Here is a 22,567-nt window from a genome sequence, read left to right as displayed (position 1 = left end):
CCAACACCCACTCACTCCGGAGAATAGGTTCACTGGCCATACGCTATCCAGGTAAACAACAGGCAGAATCACTGGCACTATTTATCCTAAGCCATTATTTTTTTAGACCCAACTCATACGACTGCATTTGTGTGAAATTAAATGCACACAGAATAGGATCCTGTTGATCATCTACCTAGCTGATCCTAGCCCATGTCAGTAGTTGAAGAATCCTAGGACAGAAGACAGTAGAACCTGTAGCCATCAAATAAAAGAGGCTGAATCACAGCAGTGCAATCCAGTGGTTAATCAGAGACATATTTATTTCTTAAGGAAAAAAAAGAACTGAAAACTTGATTTAAAAAAAATTCATAAACTAATGTCTATACTTACAGAAAAATTTGGAAATATGGAAAATATATATAATATACTTTACTGCCTTTACTCTAATATGTTCATTTTTTCATATTTGAACATTTTAAAGTAGAATGCCTTAAAATTTAATGTGTTCATCTAAAGTGGTAGTTTATTTCCCAATATTTCCTCATTATTAACAACACTAGCATCGAACATAACATATGCCATGAACTACCTTAGGTATTTTACATACATTAACTCGTTTATTTCTATGCAGTGAATCCTATGACAATCCTTGTTTCACACACAGGGAAAGCGAGGCACAGAAAGGCTGAAAGACTTTCCCACAGACAGTCAAGGGCAAAGCTGTGCGAGGGACACAGGCACTCTGGCTCAGGAGTCCAGGCCCTCAGTTCCTGGACTTTACTAAGTGACATGCTATCTGGGTGAGCAATTACAGATCACCTCCAGCCTTCAATTCTAGATGATTTTGCTACAGACTATCTAAGTTTCTAAAGCTCACTGGACACGTGTGATTGAAAATCAAAAAATATTACACACACAGAAATAAAAGACTAATTTACAGATAGAAAAATAAAAAGATAGTACCTTTAGCCTCCAATTATCTCCCACTTCTGTTTTGATTCTGTTTAGCCAATTTTCATCAAAATATGCAGGATCTCTACAAATAAGAAAAAGGTGACATATTAAGATCATGTAGCTATCAAGCAATTTTCTTGGTAAGAAAGAAAAGTGAAACCTATCCCATATCACCACTTAATTGCAACATAAAAATGAATTTGCCAAGTAAGAGCCACTGGATAACTCAGTACATGAAACAAGGTATCATTACAGATTTTTCTAAAATCAATCTGTTACTAGCTCATTAAAATACATACACATTTTATCAGAAAACAAACTAAAAGATGAAAAATAATCATACAGTTAATATATTTTAAAAACAAATGACAGATAAGTACACTAACTTGGAATTAACATATCAACTTTTATAGATACCATGTTAATACCTGAAAATTTTAAATAGATATAACTTTAAACAAAGGAAATGTATTATGGTTAAAATAATTTTTCAGTTAATATTTCAATGGCCTCCATCATTTAATACTTCAAATATCATCAGTACTATTTATAAAGTATCAATTTTTCAAAATACAAAACTGAGAATCTATTTTCTCAGATATAACATTGGACATTATTGACAAAGTTGGACACTGATACTGTTCCCAAAAGACTTAAAATCTAACAAAACAATGGTGTGGACATACTGAAACAAGGATGCAACCTGAATATACTTATAGTTATTTTTCTTAGGAACATCTCCTAAAATCTATAAACACTAGAAAAAAAAACCTAAAACTTTTTAGCCCAGCATAATTCTCATTTCAAAGGTTCTGAAACCAAACTCTTAAGAAATTATTTGTTCAAAACCACAGAATGTCTGTATTCTCATTCATTGCTGCCCAATACCTCATGTCTGACACAGCAGGTTCTCTGTATTTGCAGACTGAAATCCATTTGGAAAGAGATTGCATGTTCACTCAGTAAGCGTCCAATCTACTACTTGGACAGAGTATAGCAAGAATAGGCATCTACAGCCTTCTTATAGTCAGTGTGCCTTTTCCTAGTAAGAATCGTTGACTCACTAAGCAGAAATCTAGCCACAACTGTTTGGATAAGTAGTTACAATTTCAGCAATGTTTTGTAGTTGCCCTTAATTGATGCTCTCAGGCTAAGATAAAACAACATAAAAGTAATTTTCTCCAAAATCTCAATAGATTATAGCTCTGCTCAGATATGGAAATAACAACTGATGTTACTGGGCATGTTCTTCATGAGTAAGAAACTAAAGATAGCTCACTATGTCCCAACTCTTGCTTAAAAAAAGAAGAAAGAAACTTACAAAATCATTTCCTTAGATTTTTCCAGTAACATCATATTTGGCTGTAACTTATGTACCAGTCACAGTCATAGCTCAAGCTAAAGGATAAAGCCATTCACTTTAATCCTTAATGTAATTCCAGAAATACAATGTCTGACTCAACTGCCTTCACAGAAAGAAAGAAAGAAATTTTATGTCTACTGTTAAAATTATTTAAGTACTATAAAGTTCTTATTGGACTCCCCCAAATTAAGATTAGGTCCAAAACAAACACTGTATTTGGATTCCATTCCTTAATATGACATTTCTATTAGCAAACCTTAGTATTTCTATAGATATTTTGTTTCTTACACATACTTTCTAATAATCTTTTAAAAATATAAAAAAACATTTTGGTCCCCTGCCATTAAATATTTACTGGAGAGTGAGCTATACCCAAGGAAAATGAAAGCATATGTCTACACAGACAAAGATTTGTACACTGATGCTCACCGCAGCTTTACTTGTAATAGGCCAAAAGCAAAACCACCCAGCTGCTCATCACCAGATGGACACACGAGTAGGGTATGCGGCAGCCAGTCAACCCAATCCCCACACTGTGAATGCAGGCAGACGCGGGAACATATCCCAGAGTAATTGTGCTGCATGAAAGAAGCCACATCTCTTCCCTCAAAAAAATAAAACAGACTTGGCTAGTGCGGCTCAGTGGACTGAGTGCTGGCTTGCAAACCACACGATCGCGGTTCAATTCCCAGTCGGGGCACATGCCTGGGTTGCAGGCCAGTTCCCAGTAGGGGACCCACGAGAAGCAACCATACATTGACATTTCTCTCTCCCTCTCTCCTTCCCTTCCTCTCTAAAAATAAATAAATAAAATATTAAAAAAAACAAACCTCATGTGCGCAGACAACAGAGAGATGATTGCTGGGGGGCATGGGGGGCAGTTGGGAGTGGGGGTGGATGGAGGTGGAAGAAGGTATAGGAATACATAAACAGTAACGGAAAAATACATAAAAATAAAATAAAGACTTTCAGCTGTGGAAGTTAAAATTTTTGTTTAACAAAGCCAATCTGAAAAAGGCTATACGTACTGTATGATCCCAACTGCAGAGCATTCTGGAAAAGGCAAGACTATGTAGACAGTAAAAAGAACAGTGATTTAGTGATTGGCAAGGAGCCGAGGAAGGAAGATGACTAGGTGGAACAAAGGTGATGTTTAGGGTAGCAAAACTAATCTGTGACATACTATAATGGTGGATACATGTCATTATATATTTGTCAAAACCCACAAAATGTAAAGCACAGAATGAACTCTGAATTAGGGACGTGGGTGGTAACGATGTGTCTTCACCAACTCTAGCCCAGATGTCACTCAGCTGGGGATGCTGACAGTGGGGGATGCTGTGTGTGTGGTGGAGCAGGAAATATGTGGAAAATTGTCATAATTTCCACTCAATTTTTAAAGTCTTTTTACTGTAGTAAAATCTATCACTTAAACCACTTTCAGGTTCAGTGGCATTAAGTATGTTCACACTGCTGTCTACGTCCAGAACCTTCTCATCCAAACTCTTCCACTGAATTTTGCTGTGAAACTAACACTGCTCTAAAAACACAGTCTATTCATTGGAAAAGAAAAAACGAGGGGGATGTGAACAGCGAGAGAAGACAACAGAATCTGGGAAACTGGAAAGCAGAGGAACAGAAAATGACTCTAAAAACTAGAGAAAAAAATAAGTTATACTAGCAATAAGCTTACTTGGATCTGTTCAGATTTGATAAAATTTCTACTAAAATTACAAAAATATATAGTTTTTTACTTATCAACTCAGACAAAATGAAAAGATTTGTTATTTCCAATAAAACTCTCTTCTTGGCTGACTTTCCTCAAAGTTCTTCAAGGCTCGGGCTGTGCATTTTTTCTTCTTACCTCATACTCTTCCTTGAGTGACTTAATCCTCACTTGTGGCTTCAATGAAAAAATTCGCCAACTGCTTATCTCCAGTTTCAGACTCATCTTCTAAACTCTAGGCCTGTATGGTCAGCTGCTAACTTCACACTTTCTCTTAATGTCTCCGAAGCACTAACAGTCAATGTTCCCAACCCAAACTCATGATTCATCCACAGGGGATCTCCTTTCTATCAGATTCCCTTTCCGTGTCTCCACATCAGTGGTTTGTACCCTCTTCTGTGTACTCGCTTAAGTTGGAAACTTAAGTTAATTTTGATAACTACCTTTTACTAAGTACCCCATATCAATCATTAAAATTTGATTATACCATTTTGAGTCTATTCACTTATCTTGACTTCCTTTGCCACTTCCTCATCCAAAGTGCTGTCATTTCCCTTCTGAGTTATTACAAATTTCTTTAAAATTGATCATCTGTTGTTATTATTGTTTCCTCCAGTTCATTTTATACCTGTAGCCAGACAATTTTCAAAATATAAATCTATGTTAACCCCTCCATTGCTTCTCCTGGCCCTTGGAATAAAGACACAAGGCCTACATGGTTTGGCTCCGCCCACCTTTCAATCCTCATCTCTACCATGCTCCCCGTCTCCTCTGGCCACCTGGACCCTCCTTCTTTCTGTGGTGGTGCTCACCATATACCATCAGCCTATAAGGCCTCTACATATGCTCTTCCCTGTGCTAAGAAACCTGTTTCCAAGGATCCTTCAGATTCAATACATCTTTATCTACTCAGGTAGAATGTTCATGACTTCCTTGAAACAGGAAGTTTGCCTGTTACAAACTTCCATAACGCTACGTATTCCTCCTCTTTGTTACAGTAGCAATTTTGTTTTCATGGTTACTTAAAATCTGTTTTTCCCCAGGTTATAAACTCTCTGACGGCAATTACCCTGTGAGTCGTTGCTTTATCTTTGCATCACCAGTGCCTGACCCAAGTAGCCGTTCAATAAATATCAAACTGACAACAGAGGAACGGAACTTCTGGAGAAGTTGAATACACTATAGAATTACTTAAAACAGATGATATGCAGCAGTCTGAACGAATCTCACAGACATTATACTGAGTGAAAGAAGTCAGTATACACTGTATGATTCAATTTATAAGATAGTAAAGAACAGGAAAAACTAATGATGTCGACGTCACTATATCACTGGGGCAAGAAATACTGATTAGGGAGGGCCATGAAATGAATCTTGGTGCTAAAAAGGTTGTATTTCAATCTGGGTAGTGGTTACATGGATGCATGTATAGATATACATCTACATACAACATTCATAGATAAACAAACACAAACTCATCACTTTTTAGGTATGCTTTTCTGTATGTGTTATATCTCACCAAAAGGGGAAAAGGAAAGCATTTTGGGGAAAAAGTTGAAAATCTAAGTTTTGGTGAGAAATATGCCCACAAGACTTTGGTAAATTAAGGTAACCATTTCGTAGAATACAATAGTTTCTTTTGACCTCCATTTGGTAAATCGATATAGTCTTTCTTCTGGTTTCTTCAAGTAAGAAATCCTACCCAAACTAGTTTAAGTGACAAATTCATTTACTGACACATACTTGGTAGGCTCACTTATATATGTCTACAAATAAATTTTATTAAGAACTTCAGCCCTGGCTGGTGCGGCTCAATGGATTGAGTGCCAGTCTACAAACCTAAGAGTCGCCAGTTTGATTCCCAGTCAGGGCACATGCCTGGGTTGTGGGCCATGTTCCCAGTAGCGGGCACGTGGGAGGCAATCACACAATGATATTTCTCTCCCTCCATTTCTCCTTCCTTTCCCCCGCTCTAAAAATAAATAAATAAATTTTTTAAATTAAAAAAAAAAAAAAAAAGAACTTCAGTGAAACTCTCTAGGCCATTCAAAGGCTAAAAGTCATTAGGGCACCACTCAGAAGTGACCATGAAAATCACAAGATCACTCTGGTCAGGTTCAAATGAGCCTTTCTGAGCTCTATCAAAAAGTCTGTATGCCTGTATACCTGGAAAGACGTGCCACATAAGTTACAGAAGAAAGCAATAGCAAGCTATAGTTTTTAAGCATGAGCCCCCAATGCTACAGGCACACGGATTCTCTGAAATGCAGGCATTTGAATTGCTTCTCAGATGGGCAACTGTATCCAGCTTACCGAAAGGTGAGCAAGAATTAATGATGGCAATGATTCTCAATAGAAGAGCAGGAAATCCTCGCCAGTCATATGCAAATCTTTTCATATTGTCAGGCTGACAAATGCTCAGGGCTTCAGAAGATAAAAGTATCTCCCAAATTGCATTGAACCCAACAAATTCTGGGTTTTTTAAAAAGATTTTACTGATTTTTACAGAGAGGGGAGGGCAAGGAGAAAGAGAGAGAAACATCAATGTGTGGTTGCCTCTTGTGTGCCCCCTACTGGGGATCTGGCCTGCGACCCAGGCATGTGCCCTTATTGGGAATCGAACTGAGCATAGGGGAATGGTTGTCAATAATTTTAAATGGGTGCTTAGAGAAAAACTCACTGTTACATTTCAGCATTATTACTAGGAGTAAGCCTCTTAGCTTCTAGGAAGCTTACAAACTGAAAGGTTGCCAGTTCAATTTCCAGTCCACATATGCCTGGGCTACAGGCCAGGACCCTGGCTGGAGGGTGTAAGAGGCAACGATCAATGTTTTTCTCTCACACACCAATGTTTTTCTCCCTCTCTTTCTCCTTCCCTTCCTCTCTCCCTAAAAAGAGAAAAAAATAAAAATTAAAAAATCTTAAGAGAAATTGCTAATATTTGACCATTTTTTAATATACAAAAAAGGTCATTTTCATATGGTTCAGCCAAACACCAGGCACTGCCCTAGGTGCTACGACACTACAGAAAACAAAACCATACCCTGCCTCTATGCAGAGCTTACAAGTATATGTGTTTGTGGGGGGAGGGGGGAGGGGCAGCAGCAAATGAGCCAACAAGCGAATATATGGTATATAAGATAGCGTTAACATACTTTGCAAAAGAATACAAATGGTTAAAAGGGATACAGAGCATAGGGGGATGGTTATCAATTATTTTATATGGGTAGTCAGAGAAAAACTCAGTTACATTTTAGCATTACTATTTGAAAGTAAGCCTCCTAGATTCTTCTACAATAGCAAAATCTGGTTACCAAGATTTGGGTTACTAATATGAAAATTTCTGCCAAATTTATGCTAAAAAACATAAGAACAAATAATTCTGCTAAAACCATTGGAGTATTATAACTATTACAGCCCTAATTATCTTGCAGCCAGTCAATCTGGATCTAAACAAGTACATGCCATCAAAATGATCACTCCTGCTTATAGTTTTTACATTATGTGCAACATACATCTCATATACGCACTTTATTTTTTGCCCATGTTTTAATCTAATCAAATATCCACATATAATGACATACAAAATATAAAGCAATTTATTCTTACATTTTTTGAAGAACCTGGGCCATCACAACCCCACTCGTTAAATCTTCCACGGTCTGGCATGGTGCATCCACATTAAATGTCTGGATCTGAAGGGGAGAAAAGATTCCACGGTTAACTATGCAGAAGATCTCTTAGGCTTCTTTTGGTGAGCACCAGCTCTTGGGAGTTGTAATAAGTCTTAAATGGCAGAGAGTTGGAAATATTTTCCCTTATGGGAAATTTCCTTCAGGTTATTATAATTTTGTCCCTTTGGCAAAAGAGAAATTGCAAAGGACACTGGGTGACTTCCCAGCATCCATTCTATTCACAGATGATCAATCTAAGATAGTTATGGTGCCTTCATCTCATCTCATCTACCAACGACTGACTCAGGGATGCGTAGGGCAAAGACCATCTGGACCAAAGAGACGCAAGAGAATGCATACTTGAACTTCTGGGAGAGGAGAGGAGATCTCTGAAGTGAATCAACGCGCTGCCTCAATTGCCACTAGCAGTCTCCTGATGACTACTAAGGGAATCACCTTTGGATGAGGCCAGTGCAGTGGAATGCAGAGAACAGGCATAGAAAGACTAAGTCCTGGAGGCCCAAACCGATCCACTAAATTTAAAAACCTTGAAGCCCCCTGTTATGTTAGATAAATCTCTTGTTTAAGTCTGGCCAGCTTGAGGCTTCTTTTACTCAAAGCCAAACATATCTATACAAATGTAGAAGTCACATTATGGTTAGGTTAGATATTTAATTCACTTTGATTTTAAATGCACTCTGAATTAGAACTAACTCTGTATGGTCAACACGATGTGGCCAAAAACCAGCCAAAATTACTTCCATGAGTAAAATTATACAGCTGAGCCAGCAATGATTATACCCAGCAGTACAAGCAGGACTCAGAAGGAAATAAATCACTGAGGACAGACAGATGCAGGCCATGCTCTCACACAGTTTATAGGTCAGTAAAATGAAAGGGTATCACGGGAAATGTAAACAGTAAGCACAAAGATGAGAAGTTAGAGAAGGATACAATCTAGGAATGAAAACTTAGTATGAACTGGGGGGTGGGGAGGCAGAGACTGGAGAGAGATGGAACAGAAAAAAAGAATAAAATGGTGAAAGACAGAGTTAAAAACACAGCATGATTGTGCAAAACCTCATAATCGATGTTGGGACATTATCCTAAAAGCAATGGGAGTTAGCAGGAGAGTGAGGCCATGTAATCTGCACTGTACAGGGGTGGGCAAAAGTAGGTTTACAGTTGTGAGTGTGTAAGACACAGCTTATTTTTGTATTATTACTTACTAATTATTGTACTATTTTCCATGTGAGCAACTGCAAACATACTTTGCTCTCCCTTGTATAAAGACCATACTGATTCTGGTGAGAATCAGTATCAAATCAGTATCACCATTAAAGGAATTCTCACTGTTGCTCACCTTGCAGTGACCTTGGAAATATTGGGACTAACACTCAGGTTAGTGAAGAAGACCATCTGTCTTCACACACATTTTTATTAATTGGATTATACATCTATAAGACATTTCAGGATAGCAGTACAATAAAATTTAAAGATAACTGCACCTAGCTGCATTAAGACATAACATTTTACCTGAAGGGTCATAACCTCTTTTTTAGTTCCAAGAAGACATTTTTACCCCACCTAACCTCCACATCACCCTCCCCCACAAAAGCATGAGAAGAGTAAAGCGTGAGATCACCTGGACTTAGTATTTCTAAAGTAGTGGTTCTCAACCAGAGGCAACGTTACTCCCCATGACACATTTTTGGTTGTAACGACTGGGTGGGCACTAATGGTAAGGAGTAGATAGAAGACAGGGTGCCACTACTAAATATCCTATAGTGCACAGGCAGGGCCTACACCGAAGTACGATCTGGCACAAAATGTCGATAGCGCTAAGTTAAACCCTTCAGAGGAGCAGTGGTTCTCAAAGTACGGTGTCCCCAGGCCACTAACAATAGCGTCACCTAGAAACTTGTTAGAAATGCAGAATATCAGGCCCCAGCCCAGACCTACTAAATTACAAACTCTGGACACGGGGCCTAACATTCAGTATTTTAACGAGCCCTCCAATGCTGCTGATCAACAGTAAAGCACAAGGACCCCTTCTTAGTTCTAAATCGAATTCGGTCAAAACAGAGGTGAAACTACTTGTCCAAAGTCACCCACGGTATGAAATAAAAACCAGAATTTGAACCCAGATGGTCCAATTTCAAGAACCTATACTATGAATTACCTATACTATTATTCTCCCTTTATTAAAAATAATTTAAAGCTTTAAAAATATGTGCTTTAACTTTTATACATCTGATTTCTTTATTTGTCCACTAGAGGACAAAAATGATCAGAGGACTTAAAGTACAGAGTATGGAAAGGGGAACACATCACCATAAAAACCCTCCCCTCCCTAATTTTACACACTCGTGTGCATCTTACAGGCTGCTAAGGAAGTAGTATGAAAATTTTAAGGATATGTTAATGTGACTGGGTTTCCCAGAAGAAATGTACTGGCCTATGTGATGACAATTCTTTTTCCACTCGGCTTCTTGCCATTAACTGGTAACCTCCCCAGATTTTTCCTGGCTTGTCAGTCTTTATAACCTAGGAAAAAAGCACTCTTTTCATGTACAACTCAAGAAATTAGGCTGACAGGTACACTAGGCAGGGCAGAGCTTTCTAACAGGCAAGAACCACTTTGACTCACAGGGTTGGGAGGGGAGGTAGAGCAGAAATTTTCAGGCACATCCGGCTGAACTTGCTTGAAGCATGAACTTTGATTTGGAATTTAAGTTTAAGATGTTTTCCATTGGTAGGGTGATACTTTTTCTTTTTCTTCTTTTTGTGGTCCAAAGGACCGTTTATTTAAACCAAAGGTGACAGGAAGAAGGGATACTTGTCTTTTCATGAGTATTCCTCTTTCGACAAAAATTGGAAACATCTGGCTCTTGGGCTAGTGGCTCTCTGATATGACAGCAATTTATTTAGCATTTAGGGCAAAGAGATGTTCCACAGACATGAATTCTATGTAGGTAACTAAGAGTTATTCCATTAAGTGCTGAGCCTTTATTATTTTTACTATTTCTAGTGGAAGGATTTCTAAAATGCACTATAACCTCTAACCTCAAACTAAATGCTATATAGTTAAAATAAACTTTTACTTGAGATTCAGGATCATAATGGAGGCTCTTGAAGTTATCTAAGGCTCTCAGCTCAGCGAACGAATCACCCAGACTAAACTTTGATTTCTTGCATCTTCTACCTTACTGACAGCTGTATGTATTTTGCTGAATACTGCAGTTACCCTCTAACCTGCGATGTGCAAAGAAACCACACAACTTGGCTATAAGTTTACGTAAAATAAATTAGTCTAAATAGGAGACTTGTCTTTGGAGTGTACTGCATACACTTTCCCCTTCCATTTAATTTTAGGATTCTGTTCAGCATTAATCTGGCCTCCAGACAGGAGGGGAGCTATGAGCCTAAAGGTACATTTTCAGTTACCGCAAACATTTTCCACATAAGCAATTATTTTGCTTTTTATACTGAAAACTAAAAGAGAACAAACATAGCATTTAAACTCAACTTTGTTTGGAAACATTTTAGTGTATAATGTTTTAAAATGTTTCCAAATCTTAGAATTTTGTACATCCTTGTATGAACTCTGTTCTCCAGGTTTGTCCCTGATAATTTCTAAACTTATCTTTTCCAGAATTGTCCTTGATGAGCCTTCCAGTGGCATTTCAAAAAGGCTTTTCTTTTTGCCACATTCCCTGACCTCTCTACACAGCTGATAACCTGGATTACCTGTTTTGACATTTTACCAGACTCTAAATAGATGCTCTGACATTGTGTGCTTCTGTTAGCAGCCCTTCAAACTTCCCTGTGTTCTTCCTCTATTATTTTTATGAGCATTTCTCACTCAAATAACTGCACTATCTTTTAGCAGATGGCTTTGAAATACACCTCTTTGTTTCCATGACTCCTCTTTCTAGACTTTAAACAATGTAGCCCTACTTCCAATTCAATTAGCTTCCTCATCTCTGCCCTCTCGCCTCTTTTTCTAGCATGGAGGGAGGCTCTACTTTGTACGGACTCAAAAACGCACATCTTAAGATTCTTAATCTTCTGTTTACAACCTCTGCCAAACCTATTCCTTCCACCATATCAAAGAATGTGGTAATTCTTTCTTTTATCTCTCCCTGCCTAGTCAAACCTTGGCCACATTGTGCTGCTTATCGCTTTTTCTCTCCTCTAAAATACAGCAGTGAAACCCATCTCCCAGCCTGCAGTTGTAAGCTGTAGGTTAAAATTATTGCAAACAACCTGAAATCCCAAGAATGGCCCAATATAAAAGTTTATGAGTATTATCAACCTCTGCCACTGTATGTATTGTTTTAGAAGATACAGCTTGATTCATGACAGAAGCCAAATTACAAAAACATCATACTATTTTCATTACGTTACAGTAATAAACGTAATGAACATTACAATAGCTTCTCTAACTTTCCCACCGAAGTCAGGCATCTGAACTTGTGTCAAGGCACCGCTAAGAGAATTTCTTTGACATTTGTGTTTTACCTTTAACGTTAATACAAATGAGGTAGCCACCTCCATAAACATACGAGTGTTTTATTCTAGAAATGATACTTAACATCTTTAGAAATGAATAAAACGAATGCTCCCGAAAGAAGTACTAGGTTTATCCGGTGGCTCTGAAGACCCCTACACACGCGCGCACACAGTGAGTAACACACAGGGGTTTATAGGTCCAGCTCCTGAAGGGGCTGCTCAAGGCACGAACAGGGGCATCAGAATCGAACACACATTTACTTTAAAACGTGAGGACTTTAATAAGCCTTTAGGAATTCCACATTAGAATCCTACAACGCTGCCCCTGAAATGTCGAGTTCCATGGCTGATTCCTAAATACCTTCCAGATTTTTTATCTGTTCTACCTTTTAATAAGCACCTCCACACTGCTTGCTTTCTAATCGCTAAAATGCATCTAGCATTTTAAATAGTGTTTCTGGGTGTCTTATTGTATTTTTCCTACCCTCCCTTAAAAGTACCTCTTTTTCTAGTGAGCCGGCTCAGCCCTTAAAGGGCCGCTCTCTACCACCCGAGAACTACACAACAAAGGCGAGGAGCGTCGTAACCAGGGGGCCCGAGTGCCTCTATCGGCTGTCCCGGAGGCAGAGGGAAGCAACGCTTCGGTGTCCCCAGGAGCGCGAGAGTGAAGCGCCAGCGCCTCATCAGCTGCAAACAACCCTAATTACAGTGCCGCCTGCACCCCATCATTAGCCTCCACCGGGCCAACACCTCAACCCCTGCAAGTCTCCCTCACACCCTGGGCCGAACCTCCCGCGCCCGGGAGACCCCTGCCCACCCCCGCCCTGCCGCTGGTGTAGACGCGGCCCGCACCAGCGTCCCCCGGCTCCGCCCGCCCCAGGCCCCGGATGTGACGGCACCACTGTCCGGGCGCTCGCCCCCCGCGACGAGCACTAGGGGGGATCCCGGAAAAGCAGCCTAGGGGCGGGGGGTCTTCCCCCGACCTGCCGGTCAACACGTACCCAAGTGAGAAGGCTCTCGCACAGCTCCACCCGTTCCGCCGACTCCACGTTGAACATCTTCCCCCGCTGGGGCTTGGCAGCGCCTCCCCACCTCGCCAGGAACCGCTGCCGCCTCGGGCTGGGACCGCGTCGGAGGGTCCGGGGAGTGGATCTGGCCTCTGGCCCACCTTGTCCTCGGGCCCGAGCCACCGACTCCGGTCCGGGGCTGGAAGCGGCTCCCGCACCGTCACTCCTGGTGCCCCTCCTTCTTTTCACTCAGAACGCGCGTCCGCTGCGCTCGCCTCCAGCCACGCCCGCAGCCCGGGTCCCCGCCCCTAGCCCTGGCCAGAGCTGCGGCCGACAGGCCACTGCGCGCAGTCGCGCTCCAGCCGGCCCGCCTCCCCGCCGCCGCTGCGCGCGCCCCGACGCCGGTCCCTGCGCGTCTCGGCGCGCGCGCGCGCCGGGCCCTGGCGGCGAAGACCGGTCCTCCACGCGCGTCCTCACGGAAGCGCAGCTATGCGCGTGCGCCTGTGCTCGCACACCAAAGTAGAAAGGAGACTGCTAGTGGTTGGCCGGGAGGGGAGACGGGGGCAGTCCCCGGAAATAATCTCTACCCTCAATCACCCGGAATTGGCGAGGTATCCTCTGCGGTGGAGAGGTACGCGCCCCCTTCCCACCCCTCCGGGTCGAAAGGCCGTGGCCGACCACACCCACCCACCCGGTCCGAGCCAGCGGAGTTCCCGCAGGGCCCGGCGTGGGCGACACTACGCGGGGGTTTTGGCGCTCCCCTGGCTCCTTGGAGGCTGGAGAGTCGCAACCTCGGACTCTCAGGCTCCGCCTTCCTTCAGGAAGCTTGGGCAAAGCACCAGAGTCGTCGGGCCCCGTCCCAAAGCCCCTGGAGACGGTGGAAGGGCTGAAGTGGCGGGCGTCTCGGGGGTTTTAGGTGGGTTTGGCCGGCGATGAGGATAGCCCGCTGCCAATCTTCTTGGCTCTCGTGGACCTTCGATCCCCTGAAAACTTCAGTTACATAAAGTGGGGAGAAGGTGTGCCCCACTTCACCAATCCGTGAGGACCCGACAGTTCTTAGGGCCTGTTTCTCCCGGTGTCCTGCTGATAAGTGCTGGTCTTCATCCTTAATGGGTAGATGGATCATCCGCGAGCTCTCAACATTTTTAGAGGTGTGAATCTGCAGGATTACCGATAAATTTTTATGCGATATGACAGACTGCATACACCGTACATATTTAAAGACTAATTAATAAAATACCCAGACAAAAACAAAGATCATTGATGGTACCTCAGGAGTTTAACCTACACCTTATATTCCCTTTTGAGCGTGATTTCCTCCCTAGACTGATCGACTTTCTTGCTTTTCCGTATAGATTTACCATTTAGGTATGCATGCCTAAACAATATAGTTTTACTTGACTGTTTTGAACTTTTGTGAGTGGGATCATATTGCGTTATTTTGTGGCTTTGAATTAATGGTGAATTTGTGTATACCTATAGGTAATTTTATTGCTATCTAGTGTTCCATTGTATGAGTATAACTATCCATTCTACTGTTGATGGGCAGTTTGTTGTTCCAGTTTGGGGATATTAAGAACCATGCTGTAAGCATTCATAAACTAGATACTAATGCAAATGTATAAGTTATTAAAGAATACATGCCTTGGAGTTTTAGGAGAATTGTTAGTTCATAAAAAAAGGTATGCATAACTTTTATTTGGTAATGCCAAACTTACTTGAGGTGTGGCAAATTTAACTTCCCACACCACATCTTTACTTTGGTTTGCAGTTCCTGGAGCCCCTTTTATTTTCGTTAAAAATAGGTTTTGTTAGTGAGCACTTAGAACAATCAAGATGGTACTGACTTTTTAATGATGCCTTACAGAGTTAATAGTTCCTATGATGATTTCTCATTTTGTGAATGTAAAAAATCTTTTTTGAAGTCTTCTCAGTGGTTCCTGTAAGTCCCCTTCCCTACACTAAGGGTAGAGAAACCTTTAGAAATGATAAATATGTTTCTTACCTGCCTTTGTTTCTTTTGGTGCCTTGTGGATCTTTGTCAAACCAGAGTTCCCACATTCCATGGTAGGTCATTTCTGCAAGAGGTAGAATCCCTTGCACTTTTAAGTGACCATTACCCTTGTTAGGCATGCAAAGTCAGTACATGAACCTGACTCCCCTGCAACTTGTCGTTGGAGGTGGAGGAGAACAAGATGCTAGCTAGCCATTTCTGGAAGGACTGTGTGGTCTAGTGAGCCCTGAACTCCAGCTGCTCAGGTTTTCAAGGCTTCGACACAATTGACTTAAGCCTCCTTTTTCATGCCAGGCTGCTTATCCCAGTGCGCCTGTGTATGACATTGCAGTGCCCTTGAGGTTCCATTGTGTAACTCCAGTTACCTTCCATGAAGGAAATTATTTTAAAACTTAGACGTCAGTAATTGTTGCAGAAGCCATGTGGCCATCACGTTCCTACATGAGCCTGGGTAAAAGATGATGAGTTTATCCTTTGAAGTTATGGAATTTCCTATACTTGCCTTATTTTGGGGTGTGCGTCTGCGTGTTTCCTGAAAACTTGGGAACAGGCCAGAGAGAAGTGAGTGGAACTTATTTTAGCTGTCTCCTTACTCTGGTTCGTTGGGGCTAGTTCTTACCTACTGCTGTCTATCAGATTCAAGTAAATGTGGTGGTGCCCTGCATGGCAATGTTCTCAAGTTTATCCTATCTGCCCAGGTAATGCATAGTTAGAGCTTCAATTAAAGACAGCTTGAGATGCTACATAGTGCAAGCGTGGTTAAGTTTCATCATGGTTTGGCTGATTCCTTGACAGTTGTTAATAACAGTAATCAAAATATTATAGCTTCCATTTACTGAGAGCCTATATGATGTGTCAAGCAATATGCTAAGTGTTTCTTCATTATTCCCTAAACTCCATAAAACAAGGTGGTTTTTTGCCAAAAAGTGGCAGTTTGATATGGTTCAAATTAATATTATGTGTTTTACATATAAAGAAGCTGAGACCCGAATTTTACCTAAGTACACAGCTGTCTGACTCCAAAGCTTATGCTTCTTTGATATATTAGAATGTTCCTCGCTAAGACTTAGCCAGCAAAGCAATAACAAAGCCAGAACCCAGCTCCGCCTCTATCAATTATTCTATTAATTATCAATTATCAACACAGTTTTGAAGATATACAGTGTTTTGTTTCTTTAAATCTCAAATAGTTGAAGAAAGTATTACTAACACATTTTCATATTTGACAAGATCCTATGAAATAGATTATATACCATATTTTATAAATTTAATAACTTCGTTTCTGGGTTTGAAGGCAGCTGCATTTATTGATCTCTGCAACATGTAGTATTCCCCGTGCACAGCTCAAGGAAATAAGATACAGTCAGTGCCTCCCAGTGGTCTTTATAAGACACCATCAAAAAACAAGTGGTAGGTAAGAATGAGACTAGAGACACTTTTTTTAAGACTTTATTTATATTTAGAGAGAGGGAAGGGGAGGGAGAAAGAAATATCAATGTGTGGTTGACTCACACACCACCAGGGATCTGGCCCACAACCCAGGCATACGCCCTGATTGGGAATGGAACCAGCGACCCTTTGGTTCACAGGCCGGCACTCAGTCCACTGAGCCACACCAACCAGGGCTGGAGGTAGGCATTTTAAATCTGAGCATTGAAGCCTAATTTTTATCTCTCAAGGGAGGAAGCAGGCACTGGATTTTATTTTTATTGCTAAGTAATAGGTACTTGAATTCAAACTATAAAACCATATCCGAGAAAAGTGAAGATCTGGCTTTTCTGGTTGTGCTCCTCATTTGTAGCCACTTTAATCCTTGTTATTTATATTTCCTGGTTTGTTTGTTTTTTTCTATTTCAAAAAACTCTGGATCAAAGAAATGTAGTAATGGAAGTAACTTGAACCATTAAAGCCACCAACAAGTAGGTCATTCATCATAAGTAGTTCTCCGTGTGAGAGTCCCTAGGTTTAACTAGGATTTCCACGTGGCAGGAAAATGCAGCTGACCTCTCTGTTCCTCTTAGCAGTCTCCCTCCTACCATTTCTCAGCTTGAGCACCTTTGGGAAGTTCTGCTATAAAATGATAGTGAATAATATTATATGGCTTTGCAGTACTTAACGCGTATCCTGGATCTGTGAGCTCTTGAACTGTTCATGAAGCAGTATTTTAAGGGTGTCTTATACACATGTGTATATATAGTAGAATGAGTGAGTGTGTGTGTGTGTGTGTATCAGTAGTAGCAGTACAGTAGAATTTAGTCACAGTAACACTGATTACACCTGGAAGGACATAGAAACAAACATCATCTATTTTTATTTTATTTTTTTTACATTTAAGCAGCCAAAGGAAGGCAAAGGAAATTACTCATCACCTTCTCCCCTGAAAACCTGAGGCATGCCAGATACAATCCTTTCTTTTTTAAAGCACAAACTAGTAAACTCCCTAAAATGTATAGTAGAAAAGAAGATCCTTACAACTCTGTGAAATAATTAGGTTCAGTAATTAGAGGCTGGGAATCTCAACACGGAGGATGACATTGTAGTTATCTTTGAGCAGACACAAGCAGTTGTCACTGCCCTTAGGACTTTTGAAACAATGATAGATAGCATTTGTAATTTAAAAAGAGGAAACCTGGTAAAATAAAAATCTAAATTGACTACATGCCCACCCCCAGATCATAGAGACTCTTCAGTTTCAGTTGGCAGCTTCTTTGACTGTTTTTTTGAATAAAAATACTGGAGTTAAGGCTCTTTTCTCTCTTTCCTGGTGTGAGCTTTCATCGTGGATATTTGAAACCTGTCATTAGAAAATTCCTCCTATATCAGGTCATTACCATGTGTAAAGCTGATGAAAGGCTCCTTCGATCTGTTTGTTTGCTTTAAGAAAATTAAGAGGTAATTTTCTTACAAGCAGCCAGTTCAGATTCTTTTCAAAGGTCTTAGATTTGCACACTCAAAGGTTCCTCTTAACAGACACTCTCCTAATTAATGATATTGTGAGTTACATAAATACAGTTTTATTTTAATTGTGAATAGTCATGTATATTTAATTGAATATTTCCTTTATTTCCATTTAGGTGTCTTATAAAGTCTTTGAATTTCACTGCTTTGCCATCTGAAAAACACCTGAAATGTGGTTGGGCTATCTCCTCTCCTACCTATAGAGGTTGGGTATTGCCTTTTCTCTTTAGTTTCTTCTATGGGAAGGAGAGTTTCATATCCTCCCTTTTCTCTTCTTCATAAGAAGAAATGCATCTTGAGAGTGAGTCCATATTCCAGGCAGTTCAAAGAATTCTGAACCATAAGCTGAGGTTAGTCCCAGGTGAGAGTAATAGTTTTTCAAGAACCTCAATTTTCATTAATTCAAGTAGTCTTAGTATAGATATAAATGCCCAGTAGCCTCACTAAACTAGAAATGTAAGTATTAACACATGGAGATAAATATATATCATTGAAAATTGAAATGGGCAAAAAGAGTATAAAATAGAAAAAGATTAATTCCAAAAATTTCAAATCAGTGAGTTTCCTGTAAAAATGATAGAAAAGATTATTAAACAGAAGGTGAACACTTAGGGAAAAAATGGTAATTTACTTTTATGTTGGCATGATTTTCTCATTAGGGTAACCATATCTTGATTTCAGCAGAGTACTTTACATAGTACCCATCTTGTTTTTTACTTTTCCAGTACTTTTCTAGTTACACTGTAAGTAAGGCAAGTCACTCTTATTTAAACATATATTACTAGGTCTTACTGTGTATAGGGCACTATGCTAGGTAATATAGGAATATGTACAGAAAAAACAAGATTTCCTTCCTTATCCACATGTGATAAATTCTATGATGGAGAGAAGCAGGATCTGATCTACTTAGGGAACCCATTTGGTATTCAAGCGTAAGGAAAGAGCCATTGGGCATGAGCAGTGTCTTTTTTTTTCTTAAAATTAAAAGAGCTGCCCAGGCTGGTGTGGCTCAGTGGATTGAGCCTCGGCCTGTGAACCAAAGGGTCACCCATTTGGATTCCTGGTTAGGGCACATGTCTGGGTTGTGGGCCAGGGGCGTCTGAAAGGCAATCCATCGATGTTTCTCTCCCTCCCATTCTCCCTCCCTCCCCCACTCTCTGAAAATAAATAATGAAATATTTAAAAAATAAATTTACAAAAGGAACTAAGCTTGAAAAGAAGGTAAAAAATATAAATGTATGTTACATTGTAGTAATTGTTTCTCTTAAAGGATACAGAATCATGTGCTCTCCAAAATAATGTCTGGAAATTTCTGAAGAACTCATAAATGGGACAGTCCACACTGGAATTGTGCTTAATGCAACCTACTCTAAGTGGGTACTAGAAAAAAATTAAATATATTAGAAATCAGTTACATTGTTATTAGTATATTTTCTTTACACTGAGTCATTTGTAACTTTCATCTTGTTTCTTATCTTTTAGACCTGAAATGGCCAAATATCAGGGTGAAGTTCAAAGTTTGAAACTGGATGATGATTCAGTCATAGAAGGAGTAAGTGACCAAGTACTTGTGGCAGTTGTGGTCAGTTTCGCTTTGATTGCTACCCTGGTATATGCACTTTTCAGGTGAGACTAAAGGACAAAGGAGTTGAAATAATAAATATTTCCAAGGGTCACTGCCTTTCTGACTGCTTCTAGTAATGTTGAATACTTAATGTGAAAACCAAGTACTGGATCTCGATGATTGTATACATTCATGACGGTGTTTTATTTTCCACTGGGCCCTAAGGGCTACCATACATTTCTCCCAGTGATGTCAGGAGAAACCATCTGTCTTATTTGATAAAATCTAAATTTATTATCTGTATTTTGAATAAAATATTGATAGTTCTATAGGAGTATCACAATTTCAAAATGTATTTTTTTATAATTGAATAATAAGTATTATTATATCACCTACAAATTAATAAAGATAATAATTATACCACCTACAGGTGAAAATAAGTAATATTTTCAGTGTTTAAATGTAAAAACTGAGGCCAAAAAATCCTTGTACAGTATAGTGAGAATTTAGATTAGAATTAAAACTATTCTTACAGAATCAGGAACCAGCCTACCACAAGACTTTTTAAAACACGCAACACCTGACTGTTTAGTCAGGGGCACTGACTTCTTTTCTCTTAGATTGTCAAATTAAAAACAAAAATGACAACAGCCAACACAACAATAGCTGTCCTGCGTGAATGAATCAAAATTATACCGATTTTTTTTGTCAGATTTGCAAAAATGTATTTTTTGGTATGCCACAGGATTTTGGTAGTTCGTTTATATGTCCCCTGAGATGAAAAAGATGGAAAATTGCTGCTATAAACCAATGTACAGAAACTAGGTAATAAACTAGAAATATAAGTATTAACACATGGAGATAAATATATATCATTGAAAATAGAAATGGGCAAAAAGAGTATAAAATAGAAAAAGATTAATTCCAAAAATTTCAAATCAGTGAGTTTCCTGTAAAAATGATAGAAAATATTATTAAACAGAAGGTGAACACTTAGGGAAAAATGGTAATTTACTTTTATGTTGGCATGATTTTCTCATTAGGGTAACCATATCTTGATTTCAGCAGAGTACTTTACATAGTACCCGGTGATGTACTCATTCAAATAATGGGGAAATGACAGCTAGGTGATAGCAGGTTTAATTCTTAACTGGTTGACAGGTTGGTCTCAGGATTACTGACTAATGTTTCAATGTAAATCAAAAAAGGAGGAAACTGAATTATTGCAGGGCTCTGCCCTTAAGCCTGTTCTACTCATTTCTATTAACAACTTGGTTGAAGAAGTCAAGAGAAGCATTCGTATTGAATTGTCAATTGGGAAGGATAGCTAATGTACTAGTACAATAAACTCAAGATTTAAAAATGGACCATCCCATAAATCATTGGTCAACCTGTCTTTGGTAATGGTGCCAAGACTTCAGAGGGGAAAGATTTCAACAGATGATGTTGGGAAAACTAGATAGCCAAATGAAAAGAACGAAGTTGGATCCATACCACATCATGTGCAAAAATTAACTCAAAACTGGCCAAAGATCTAAATGTAAGAGCTGAAACTTTTAAGAGACACAGGAGTAAGTCATCAGGATTTTTAGATATGATACCAAAAGCATGATCAACAAAAGAAAAAAATAGATAAATTGGACCTGATCAAAATTAACCTATTGTGCTTCAAAGAACATCATCAAAAACTGAAAGGACGACCTGCAGGATGGAAGAAAGTATTTCATAGAGCTGATAAGGCCCTTGTATCTTAAAGAACTTAAAACTCGATAATAAAAAGACAACCCAGTTAATAAACAGGCAAAGGATCAGAATAGACATTCTTCCAGAGAAGATTTGCAAATGGCCAATAAGCACAGGAACAGATTCTTTTTTTTATCTTTTAAAACCAATATGATTTATTTTTTATTTATTTTTTTAAAAAAATATTTTATTGATTATACCATTACAGTTGTTCTATTCCCCCCTTCATTCCCCTCCACCCGCACCCTCCCTCCCCCACCATTCTCCCCGCCTTAGTTTATAACCATGTGTCTCAAGTTCTTTGGATTCTATATTTCCCCCACTATTCTCGCCCTCCCCCCTATCCATTTTCTACCTACCATCTATGCTATTTTCTGTGCCTTCTCCCCCCTTCTCCCCGTCCCACCCCCCTGTTTCTAACCCTCCATGTGTTCTTCATTTCTATGGTTCCACTCCTGATCTAGCTGTCCTCTTGGTTTGCTTTTGTTTTAGGTGTGGTTGATAACTGTGTGTTTGCTGTCCTTTCACTGTTAATATTTTTCATCTTCTTTTTCTTAGATAAGTCCCTTTAGCATTTCATATAATAAGGGCTTGGTGATGATGAACTCCTTGAACTTGACCTTATCTGAGAAGCACTTTATCTGTCCTTCCATTCTAAATGAAAGCTTTGCTGGATAAAGCAATCTTGGCTGTAGGTCTTTGGATTTCATGACTTGGAATACTTCTTTCCAGCCCCTTCTTGCCTGTAAGGTCTCTTTTGAGAAATCCGCTGACAGTCTGATGGGTACTCCTTTGTAGGTGACTGTCCCCTTATCCCTTGCTGCTTCTAGGATTCTCTCCTTCATTTTGGTCTTGGCTAATGTAATTATGATGTGCCTTGGTGTGTTCCTTCTTGGGTCCAACTTCTTTGGCACTCTCTGAGCTTCCTGGATTTCCTGGAAGTCTATTTCCTTTGCCAGACTGGGGAAGTTCTCCTTTATTATTTGTTCAAATACGTTTTCTACTGGTGGCTGTTTCTTTCCCCCTTCTGGTACCCCTATAATCCGGATGTTGGAACGTTTAAAGAT

At 39.7% G+C, this 22,567-nt stretch overlaps 2 protein-coding genes across 8 annotated transcripts in view; one reads left to right on the top strand and one right to left on the bottom strand.

Moving 5' to 3' along the window:
• HOOK3 (hook microtubule tethering protein 3) overlaps nucleotides 1-13,516 on the bottom strand; it is a 78,228-nt gene extending 64,712 nt beyond the window's left edge. For both annotated transcript variants that reach the window (XM_037055494.1, XM_037055495.1), the window contains exons 1-3: nucleotides 13,216-13,516; nucleotides 7,635-7,720; nucleotides 946-1,018 (exon numbers count right to left, since the gene is read on the bottom strand). In XM_037055494.1, the coding sequence (XP_036911389.1) occupies nucleotides 946-1,018; nucleotides 7,635-7,720; nucleotides 13,216-13,272 (216 nt within the window). In that variant the 5' untranslated portion in view covers nucleotides 13,273-13,516. The remainder of the gene's footprint in view (nucleotides 1-945; nucleotides 1,019-7,634; nucleotides 7,721-13,215) is intronic.
• Nucleotides 13,517-13,686: 170 nt separating this feature from the next.
• The window catches only part of RNF170 (ring finger protein 170), a 39,867-nt gene continuing 30,986 nt past the window's right edge, over nucleotides 13,687-22,567 (top strand). Inside the window, exons 1-3 of one of the 6 annotated variants that reach the window (XM_037055487.1) lie at nucleotides 13,689-13,852; nucleotides 19,464-19,566; nucleotides 19,676-19,819. In XM_037055487.1, the coding sequence (XP_036911382.1) occupies nucleotides 19,683-19,819 (137 nt within the window). In that variant the 5' untranslated portion in view covers nucleotides 13,689-13,852; nucleotides 19,464-19,566; nucleotides 19,676-19,682. Of the gene's footprint in view, nucleotides 13,853-18,499; nucleotides 18,555-19,463; nucleotides 19,567-19,675; nucleotides 19,820-22,567 lie in introns of those variants that run through there. The other 5 variants (XM_037055489.1, XM_037055486.1, XM_037055488.1 and 2 more) reach the window with 5 other exon arrangements.

This window comes from Sturnira hondurensis, unplaced genomic scaffold (assembly GCF_014824575.4).
Source record: "Sturnira hondurensis isolate 20B ecotype Veracruz unplaced genomic scaffold, ASM1482457v3 Scaffold0008640, whole genome shotgun sequence".
Classification (NCBI taxonomy): domain Eukaryota; kingdom Metazoa; phylum Chordata; class Mammalia; order Chiroptera; family Phyllostomidae; genus Sturnira; species Sturnira hondurensis.
Note: the sequence above shows the minus strand (reverse complement) of the source record. Positions and strands in the feature narration are given on the sequence as shown.